This window comes from Leopardus geoffroyi, chromosome C3, assembly GCF_018350155.1.
Source record: "Leopardus geoffroyi isolate Oge1 chromosome C3, O.geoffroyi_Oge1_pat1.0, whole genome shotgun sequence".
Taxonomy (NCBI): Eukaryota; Metazoa; Chordata; class Mammalia; order Carnivora; family Felidae; genus Leopardus; species Leopardus geoffroyi.
Window position 1 is genome coordinate 37,531,529 of NC_059338.1, and position 11,205 is coordinate 37,542,733.

Consider the following 11,205-nt stretch of genomic DNA (forward strand, 5'->3'; position numbering starts at 1 on the left):
ATATATATATGTAAAACAGAGAGTTAAGAGATGCTTTTAAAAATATACATGAAGCATTTTAAATGCACTATTTATAAGAATGCTTTGTTGAATTATATGACAGAACACTTTTTGTATTATGAATGCCTGTCGGCAAATTGGAAGCATTATAAACTTGGATTTTCCCATGTTTGAATTAAGGAAGGGCAAACTGTATATTTTTTATTTAGTGTTGTAGCTGTGTGTTGTTTTTTTTTTTTTTTTCTTTTCCCTTCAAGATAAACTGTCTGCAGAACTGATTGTGTAATTGTAAGTTTGGTCTATAATTTGGTTTTCCTGGCTGAGCCCTCTTTGTGTTGAGCGCTAATAGCTGCTAGGTCAGTAGCTACTAGCAATTTTTTTTTTTTATCTAAGAAAGTTGGGCCCCCGTGAAACATATAAGTACTTTAAAAAATATTTCTAGGTATTCAAGCATAGAGAACATATTTAACTCAAAAATGATCTGCAGGTATCATTTGGATATGAGAATAATGTAATTAAAAACTGATTAATAGACAACTCTGCAGTTTGGATTAGAGTGAGTAAGAATTACCTGGCCACTGTGATTAGAAACTGTCACAGGACGGTGCCAACACGGTGATGTCATCCTTCTCTTTGGCCTATACAGCACAAAATAGTCATTTCATAAACAGAATGCTTGATCCTATGGAGGCAGGGTACTGGACGTGCATTGAGCACATCTATAATTGTGGAACTAAGTTTCTGAATGAGTCAGAACAAAGCTTAGTTTATAATGTTCAGTAGTAGCCAGTTTTAAATTAGAAACTATTTAAAATTCAGATTAAAAAATTAGCAGGAGCACCTGGCTAGCCCATTTGGCAGGTTATGTGACTCTTGATCTCACAGTCATGAGTTCAAACCCCATGTTGGGCGTAGAGCTTACTTTAAAAAAATTTTTTTTTTTCCCCAGAGGCTGCTTCATACTGATTTGGATCTGTGACTTAATAGCTCTAACATAGTTATTTGAGGAGGCATTGCTTTTATTGATGTAAAGCCTGTGTTCTCTGTCCGTCCTTGTGTGTGTGTGTGCGCGCGCGTGTGTGTATAAAGCCTGGAGAATTTAACCCTGATTTCCAGTACTTCAGTTGCTTAAAGGTTAGTATATTAATCCTGTACTCTAGTATAAGAAAATTATCCCAGTAAAGGATTTTCTGAAGAGACTTACTTGGGAAAATCTGGGCTGATGTTTCCAAAGCATTCAGGATTTGATACTGTTCTGCAGCACTGTTTTTAAGTGGTAGAGACCATTGAGTCTTATGGCTGGGCTGGATGTGATGCAGAGCTGCATTCAAGGAGAGGGACAATGGCAAGGTTTACATTTATAGTTTAAGCTATATATTTATGTGGACATTATCTCAGCTTATATATATTAAAAGAATAGTTATGAATATAATCAAACATTTCCCCTCTGCTGAGATATATTCAGTATTGTATTCTTATGCCCATTTAAAAAGTAATCCTTAAATAAATCATACTGATGTAGCAATTTGTACAGAAATATGCATGTCTTAGAATTTTGAAGGTACTCTCTTAATATGTTAATGTCATCGTTTTATTTATTTTAACTCTGTATGTGGAATTTTTGTTTCTCTTTGGGTTTGTTAAGGGTTTTTTTGTTTTTGTTTTTTTTTTCATTTTGGGTGGTTTTTGTTTCATAAAATAAAATAATATAGAGCTATTTGTGTCCAAAATAGTTATTTTAGGGAAAATTAAAAAGTGCCTTTTTTGCTAATGAGCCCACACGTTTATGAAATTCTTAGAAGTATGTCTTATAAACAGTGCAATCACATAGTAATGTCACCTGAACCTGAGTCTCAGTGTAGGTAAGGTACATAACTGCAGTTTTTTTTTTTTAACTTTAGAGTTTGCTATTCAGAAGTACCTGTCTTAGCGGGCAGTTGTTTGGGGTTTTTTTCTCTTTAATCTTTATTTGTGATAAACCTTTAGATGATATTATTCTTATGACTGTTTCAGTTTCACAAAGTAAATCATTTATATTTTGATATTAATAGTTTATAAGCACTTTATTTTTAAGACATTCTGTGTGTATATTCTTATTGGATACTCATTTGTTAAATGCTTTTTTAAATCTTGCTCATAGTTGACTATTAGAGTGACTTGGAAAGAGAAATTTGTAAATTCTAGTGTCATTTAGTGAGATTTATAATTCTATTAAATAAACTTTTTTGTTGTAACTCTTTTAAAACCACATAAATATATTAAGATCATTTCCTAGGGCTTAAACGTATATTTCCCACTTTTTCTTTTTACCATATACTCATATTGTTGTTAACTAAATACTACCATTTAAGTAATAAATATTTAAATAAATAATAAACTATTTTTCCTTCTTTCTCCCTTATTTGGAAGGGGGGAAGTCATGCTCAGACCAAACAAGAATATCTGTTTATACTTGTGTAATCTATCACTTTACTAAATGTTAATTTTAGTTCTAGCTATGTTAAAACTTGAGTAACATTTTTCAAGAGTCCACAGGTAGGATATTATAAACACCAACTAATTTAAACCTCTAAAAGTACTTGCTTAGAATGGTATTTCTACATTTTCTGTAATCTGTTCCAGCCTTATGTGTCTGTGTTTTCTTACTATAACAAATTAGTTAGCAGTGAAATTAATTATAGTCTTCACAGTTTGTGTTAATGGAAATATCTCTGTTTATGGCTTGTGTCATCTACATATAAATATTTTTTCTAATCTATAGTGCTTTTAGAATTATCCTAAAATCAATCTTGATATTCATATGATAAACATTTCATAACAAGAATTAAGAAAGGAATTAGATTCTCGGTGTATTTTTTTTTTCATGTAAAATGGAACAATTATTAGCTGTTTTCAAAAAATAATACGTTTAAATGATAGTACAAACCATTGACTCTTTAAAGTGTGTAGAGGCAGAGCATGGTATTCAATATTTATTTTAGACCTTCTCTTCACTGTGTTAATCATTAGTGCTAAAAAATAATACATCCCCCACCTAAAATATTAGTGCTATTTTAAGGTAAACGACAAGAAATTTTTCCAGTTTTATCAAGATGTCAACTTCAATTTTTAGTTGTTTTTTTCCATATTGCCTGCCTTCTCTTCTAAAACAGGAAACGACAAAACTGTTCAAGTCAGTTATGCTTTTACACTTAAATGTTACCTTCTCTTCCTGTAGTTTGTATGTTTCATTTGTTTTTAGGAGAAATTAAGTAGCAAGTCTAGAAATTGTCTTTCTAATTTTATCTCATACGTTTTTAAAAAGCTAGAATGGTTCCTAAAGGAGGGGAAAACAGATTTGGCACTTGATTAAAACATAGGGATTGTAACCCAGCACATGAATGATCAAAAGGAAATGGAAATAGGTGATTCATATTTTTCCATCTAAAAAACACCTGTTTGCTTTAGAGAGTTTCTTCTATCATAAGGTATCATAAGAATGGAGACCCAAAAGTACCAGCCCTCTGATGCATGCACTTCAAATAATTGATGCAAAATCTCCAGCATTTTTGTGATAGAATTTAACTTATAACAGGGAAGATTGGAACACAAGACTCAGAAGAGAAAGGGTAGACATTAGAAAGAGAATATATGATTTTGACATTTAGCCCTCACCTACATGGCACCATTCACTGTCCTACTGCTATTGATATCTTTATTTTTTTCACCTTAATATGAATTCTTGAAGAGATTTGCAGGAGGTAGAAAGAAGTGCATGTTCCCAAATGGTTTGAGTTTAAAATTAATCTTTTTTTGATAGGAAAGAGCTGTATCCCTGGAGTTTCTGGATGTCACTATGTTCTTATTTCAAAATGGATTTCCTGGTTATACTAAGTATATGCTCACTTTAAGAAATTTTGTTACAAGAAGCAGGAAACAATATCCTGCCTCCCCCAAATTTTACTACCCAGAAGCAGCTTGCCACTGTAATGTTTTGATTTATTTTTTTGTAGTCCAAAATCAGATTTTAAAAAATAACTTTTTAAACGTACCAAATGCGGTCTCGGGATATCCCTTCTGTCTCAGGAAGAAAAAAAAAGTCTGTAATTTCATGTCCAAAGCTGGGAAACACCATGCTACGAATGCTTCTGAAGTTACAATCTTACTAGCCAAATTAAAAAATATATACAAATATGGTTTTTGGGGGGTGGAATGAAGAATACTGTTTGGAAAATGTGGGCTTTTATAAAATGTAATATCAGTCATATTTTTATATTAATTCCCAAACAGAACTTTAAAAGTGTATGTTAAAGATTCTAAAGTATCATTTGCCAGCATAGGAAGCCAAGTTGTTCACTGTAACTTTCAAATGAACTTTCGAAATTTGACTGAAAATGCTTTTCTTTGTCTTCCTGGGAAATTTACAATTTACATCTTTCAGGATTTTCTAAAATTTCATTCTAGTAACCTTTAAAAACTGACTTTTTGCCCTAAAGGTGAGAAGTTTAATTTAAAACCATGGTTCAGATGGACCTAATAAGCCTTTTTCATCTATAGAAAGAGAGAGATTTAATCATTGTGTTTAATTCCCTTGCTGATAAATGAATCAGATGGCCTTGCCTATTATAAATTACGAAAAAAGAATGGACCACCCTTCTTCAAGGTACAAATCGGCACAACAGTAGCTCTGATGTCCTGTGTTGTTAAAGTTAGTTCCTCTGCTTTGACTGCCCCTGCTAGGTTTTCCTCCAGAAGGCTAGCTGGGGATTCTTCTGAAGGAGCTGCCCCATTAAGTCTTCAGTTGGTGTTTCACTAGAGTTACCTAGTTAATCAGCTACGGTATAAACTTAAGAATTCCACCTTCTAACCAAAATAGGCTGTTGAGCCAGCATCATGGGGAGTGTAAAGGTGATAAAGAAGTTAGCTATATGTGACTCTTGTTTGGGGAAGAAAAATCAATTCTATTTCCTGAACACTTTCTGTGTACTATAGCATTATATTTCATTGGACAGTACTTCCTAACCTTTGTCACATCATGGCATACAAAAAAAAATACAAAATTTGTCACAACACACTGGGGAAAACAGATGAGACTACTGTTGTCCAGAAGGGACTGCCAAAGAGCCCTGGCTGTTCCAGAACCTGCCCAGCTGTCCTGCAGGCTGAGGGGATTAATATCCCTGAAGGCCCACTTGTTCTCCGGACATGAGTGGGATCCTCAACCAGACTCCAGAGGTCTGATCTGAGCCTTAAAATTTTGCAAAGTAGTTTATATAAGACTGGCATCCATGAGTTAATAATAAACATACCTGGGTGACTCAGAACCTAAGTGACTTGGAAAAGGTCCTTGATATCCAGAGTATCTGGGAAAATTAAGGCTCCTATAGGAAGTAGTTTTGCTTTGAGGGGTCTGTAACTCTGGAAGTGCGACAATGTTGGTGACATGGTAAAGTCCATTGAGCAAGAGAAAATGGGAAATCAAAAACGGGGACAGCTATAAAATGGAATCAGACATGGGGACAACTTACTGGTAGATTTTGGAATATATTTTGCTAAAGAAATAGGTGTTCTGAGTGTTATAATATCTTCATACTTGGACTCAGTTAATTTTAATGTGACTTCTTGCTAGAATACAGAAGAACTAATCTTAGATTTATTTGAAGTTTTCATTTCTAAACTCATGTATTCAGTAGATTTGGTCATTTCTAAAATGTAAATTAAATATCCCTTGAAAATTAGTACATCGATAGAACACTGTGTCTGATTTCTAAAGAGTAGTTATTTTCAAGTGCAGCAATCTCAAATAATTTATTTTCAAAGTATAAGTAATAGAGAAGTACTTGAATATATAGAAGTAATTTCTAATATTAAATAACCTTGGATTTCTATTGCCAAATAAGCCCTCAGTGGAACCTAGTCACCATTAGAATTTATACTCAACTACAGAGTTTAAACGGGACATTAGCTCATGGATTTAAAGAGAATTTATATTGCTAAATGCTGTAAAGAACGTCAAGTGTCATAATTTATTATCATGCATATGTCTTCGCCTTTGAGAACAGAGGAAATGAGCATAGTTTATAAACCCAGAACTCTATATTAAAAATCACTATAGCTTAATAATCTCAAACTTCTTGCCCAGAATGCCCTTTAAGATAAAGGAACGCACCATGGAGTCAAGCCTAGCTAGTTGAATGTAAGCAGGAGATACTCATTCCCAAGTTCTCCATATAAAAGAAGGGCAGAAATTAAAAGCAAGAATTTTGTCATATCATGATGCTGCTTTAAGAAGATAATTGGGGAGATGATACCAATAGGTACCACTAAGAACGTGCCTAGTGTTTTTCCTGGGGTGTTAACATATCCTCATATTATTCTCTCATCTGTGATTGTGTACATGTTGAATTTATTTAAAGCCCCATGATTCTGGTTGCTTAGGTTAAATTACGGACTTTAATATCATAAGTATCATTTTTTCCTCCTTTCTCATGTCTAATTAATGAGTTACTGTTTCTGTATTTTAAACAGTAGTTATCAAATTGTAAAATCAAAATTTTTGACAGCTATTTTATCTTTTGAGCTAAGTGCATCTCTTTCTAGAATGAGTCAGTGAACCTCCTTTTACAATTCCCTTAAGAGCAATTTATTACCCATCTGATTACAGAAAGTCATTTCAAATTCTGTAGTATAATTGACTATCTCAAGTTCATAAATCAAATGTAATCTTTTGTTATAATAAAACTTCCATAGTGAAAAGTTAAGTTCTCAAATAACTGAATGTGCAGTCCTTCTTAAATTTACAGTAGTGACGATAAGCCCAACAAGCCCTCTCTGCAGTACCGCTGGGACTCCTCCACATGCACAGCCTTTGCAGCTGTTAGAGGAGTTGAAATCCAGCTACCTCCAAAAAATAGCTTCCCTTGTTTTTGTCCGTCACACTGTGGTGATTCTTTCTTGTGTGTGTTTAAATTCTTATTTCTATACGTTGGTACCCTGGTGAGATTAGGCAAGTAATCATAGTGAAGCCGATATTAAAACCAAATTATAACGCTTTTCTTAATGGGGGAACTCTAAGACTACTCACTCAGTCCATTGAGGGGATAAAAGAGATGGCTTATTCCCATCCAGTTTTGTTTACAAACGGTGTTGCTCAAATTTAGGTGACTGGCTACTAGGGAAATAAATGAATGTGGAATTGAGGATGGAACAAAGAATTCAATGCTTTACAATAAATGGACTGTATTTGAGAGTTCAAGAAAGGATTGGAGAAAATAACTGAGTATGTAAAAAATGGTAAGTTCCTGATTGTTCAGTTGAAGGCAAGTGGCTGGCTCGATGAAATGACGTAATTGATAGTTTTCATCTGTGACCCTGATATCTTAGTCTCTATCTCAGAATTGAGAAATGAGCAGAGTTTATGAGAAAGGATTTTCATTGCTGGTATCTTTTGTGTGTGCATGATGTGTAGTACACACAGCTCTCCTTATTGATCCTTCACAGGTGTATTATTTACTTTGCCTTCCAGGTGTCCGCAAATATGGTAAAGATTTTCAAGCTATTGCAGATGTAATTGGCAACAAGACTGTTGGCCAAGTGAAGAACTTCTTTGTAAACTACAGGCGTCGGTTTAACTTAGAGGAGGTATTGCAGGAGTGGGAAGCAGAACAAGGAACCCAGGCTTCTAATGGTGATGCTTCTGCTTTAGGGGAGGAGACAAAAAGTGCTTCTAATGTGCCATCAGGGAAGAGCACTGATGAAGAAGAGGAGGTGTGTTTGTGTATGGAATTTGAGCTCATATGAGTTGAGGAATCATTTTGTGTGGTGTTCTGTAAGGTTAATTTGTCAGAGGACTAGCTAAATGAGCATGAAAGGTTGACAATACACTTACTCAGTGGTGCCTCTCTCGTGACTCTTAAGTCCTAATGACATGCTAAGTTCTGATCCCAGAAGAATGGAGAGTGTATTGTTCTTTCATAGTCTTATTTTTATTTCCAGTGTTAAGCTGTTTACTAATAAAGATGCCTGTTTGGTAGCTTCGTTGCTTTTTCGGTTTTTGGTTTTTGTTTTGTTTTGTTTAAAATAAAAGAAGCTTGTGCTTCCAAAAAACACTGGTGTTACGTTTTTGTTTTGTTTTGATTTGTTTTGTTTTTCCTGTGACAGCCCAAACTATGTTGTATTAAGTTCATTAGGAACTATCATCTCATACATGTATTTTTGTTTCCTCACCTCTAGGCACAGACCCCACAGGCTCCTCGGACTCTGGGTCCATCACCTCCTGCCCCATCATCCACTCCAACACCAACAGCCCCCATTGCCACTCTGAACCAGCCTCCACCACTTCTTCGTCCAACACTGCCTGCTGCCCCTGCTCTTCACCGGCAGCCTCCTCCACTCCAGCAGCAGGCTCGGTTCATCCAGCCCCGGCCAACTTTAAATCAGCCTCCACCACCTCTCATTCGCCCTGCTAATTCTATGCCACCCCGTCTAAACCCAAGACCAGTGTTGTCCACGGTCGGTGGTCAACAGCCACCGTCACTTATCGGAATTCAGACAGATTCACAGTCCTCACTGCACTAGAGTTAAATTGGACAGAGCTACAGTAACTTTTCACCCTACCGTTATACCAGTGCTCATCAGACTGATGCAAAAGAGGACAGAATAATCCTTCCTAGATACTGAGGCTGCGAACTAGTTCTGTGGCAGTGGGCTAGCATAAGTGGATGTCTAAGAAATTTTTTAGTTCATGCAACTGAACTAAATGTTATACGATAAAAAGCCTACGGTTAGCCTCCTTTGTAGAGTATACGTTCAGTGACATGATCTCATTAAAAGAAAAAAAAGATTAAGTATTCTATATACCAAGGTTTTCTTGTTTTATTTTTACTGTATTTATTTTATTGAGATTCTTTATATTTCTGCCTCTTCATAGTCAAGGCTCTTAGTACAGGAATATTGACTTAGGAATTGTGAAAACTCCTTAAGTTTCTTAAGGATGTTTGACTTTTTTCTTTCTTCCTTAATTTAATTTTTAACAACATTTTCCTATGTTAGGAGTGCAAGAATAAATAGCCTGCATTTCAGATTTTGACATATGTTCATTTAATGCATATTTAAGAAATTATAGTGCATATCCCTTTTTTCAAAAAATCTTGCTTTTTTTTCCAAAGGAATTTTAATATATTCCTTTAAAAGAAAGCAATTTAATCAATTGCAAAGCAATTATATGAAACCACAAAGAATGTACTGAACCTACTAACCCTTTAACATACACTTCAGGGTCCTAGTACAAAGTCCTTGGTTAAAGGTCATTGACCCATCATCTATCAGTAATAAGAGGATCGGAATAATAATTTTACGTACAAATGAGGACTTAATTTGTTGAAGTACAGTGTCTTTAAGTTCCTTGAAGATGGAGTTAATTTTGACTTTTTTTTTTTTTTTTTTTAATGTTTCTAAATGCTATCTGCTTTTAACTAGTTGCCTATATTCGGGGACGTTAGAAGAGAATTATATTTTGTCAGTAACGTGGAGATAGTGGTTATGGAAGCATTTATTTACAGTACCCTTTTTGTGTTTAGGTTCCGACTTAAAATTGCCCTCATACTTATTAATATGGTCTGCATTTAATATAAAGGATGTTTTCTTGATAAATCTCTATTGTACTATTTGGATACATTTGTGTATTCCTTGCAGCCGACCTGTGCTTGTGGGTTTGGTTTAGGGTTAAATCATCAACATTATTTCATAAAATAAATTTAACAATTTGTTCTGTGTCATCTAAAGATGTATCAGTATATTGTCACAATTGTGCTGTTAACTTAAAATGCTGAGACCCCTTTTTATAAAGAAGCAAAAACATTTCAAGTCTTAATTGAACTCATAAATCATTAAGTACCTACAAAGAATATTTTGCAAGTAATAGTATTTCAACAATGTGTTACTAATATTTTTGATACAGTGATTTCATATTGGAATCATGACTTGTGCAAAGGGACAGATCACTTAGATTACTATCCTAGTGAAACATAAGGCTAAATGTTTGCACATTTACATTCTCATATTTAAAACTACTTGACAACATCTAAGGCCCTAATTTATGTTTTGAGAAGTCATATATTCTCAATATTGGAAAAATAATCCTTACCATTGGCTCTAAAGCCTTAAAAGAGCTGTAGATTTAAATTCATTGTTTAGTTTCAATTTTGAAGTTTTAGACCACTCTTCTTCAGAAGGACCTTAAGTTCTGGCACAAACTTTTTCCAGGGTGTGTCTTTTCTTTCTCATTGGATCATCTTAAATAGTTCCTGCCCCTGGATTGTAACTAGATAAAAATCTGATTTAAAATCCTTAATATTCAAGAATTTATTTTTACTTTAAAAGCCACGGGGGGGGGGGCAGTTATATATCTTAAAAGAAAATATCTAAAGCATTTTTCTAAAGATTGTCTTGCGTATGTGCATATTATACAGCTCTTATTGTCTTGTCTCTCGTCAGTAGACCTTCAGTATACAGTGTGTGGGACATGTCAGTCACGTTGGTCAGCACCAGCATCTGTCCGGCTGTTAAGTATATTATGATTCATTTAAAAATCTGTTCTATCCCACCCGTGGGCCAAGATGCTGTATCTGAGGGATGTGCTGTGATTTTATTTACGTACACTAGAGCACACAGTAGAAAAATCTGAGCTTCATTAGTAATATGACACATGTATATAGTGAGATGTCTTATTGTGTGCTTTGCATATTTTGTAAATATTTTGCACGCCATTAATTTTCTTTTTTGTTTAAGCAGTGTTTGGCCTGGAAGAGTGATATGCTTGCTGCTTAATCAAAGGATTAAAGAGTTAAAGGTGTCTATGTCTTCTATTTTTATATAATTTCATGCTGTATGAGGAATTTAGGACCTCTTCACTGTGAAATTCTATTGATTTTTATAAAAAAGCAAAATCTAGAAATATTTTATTGACCATTTCATAATGTCAAGGTTATCATTTTTGAAAAATCTACACCCAAGTATTTTTTTTCATTACATAACTAAAAATAAATCACACTATTGATATGCCTGGTAATATTAATGAAAAAATATTTTTTATATATTCTTTAATTCCAGTGTAATATGGATGGAGGTAAAGGTAAGTTTTGATCATAACTTTTCCTTAATAATTTTACAATTAAGTGAGTAAAAATGTAGAATACAGATGAAAGAATATAAAATTCTGTATTAATA

General features: G+C 34.1%; 1 protein-coding gene across 5 annotated transcripts in view; it reads left to right on the plus strand.

Annotated features, from left to right (window-relative positions):
- The window catches only part of RCOR3 (REST corepressor 3), a 53,527-nt gene extending 42,696 nt beyond the window's left edge, over positions 1-10,831 (plus strand). For 3 of the 5 annotated variants that reach the window (XM_045452438.1, XM_045452437.1, XM_045452441.1), the window contains 2 exons: positions 7,505-7,746; positions 8,212-10,831. In XM_045452438.1, the coding sequence (XP_045308394.1) occupies positions 7,505-7,746; positions 8,212-8,556 (587 nt within the window). In that variant the 3' untranslated portion in view covers positions 8,557-10,831. The remainder of the gene's footprint in view (positions 1-7,504; positions 7,747-8,211) is intronic. The other 2 variants (XM_045452440.1, XM_045452439.1) reach the window with 1 other exon arrangement.
- The last annotated feature ends 374 nt before the right edge of the window (positions 10,832-11,205 follow it).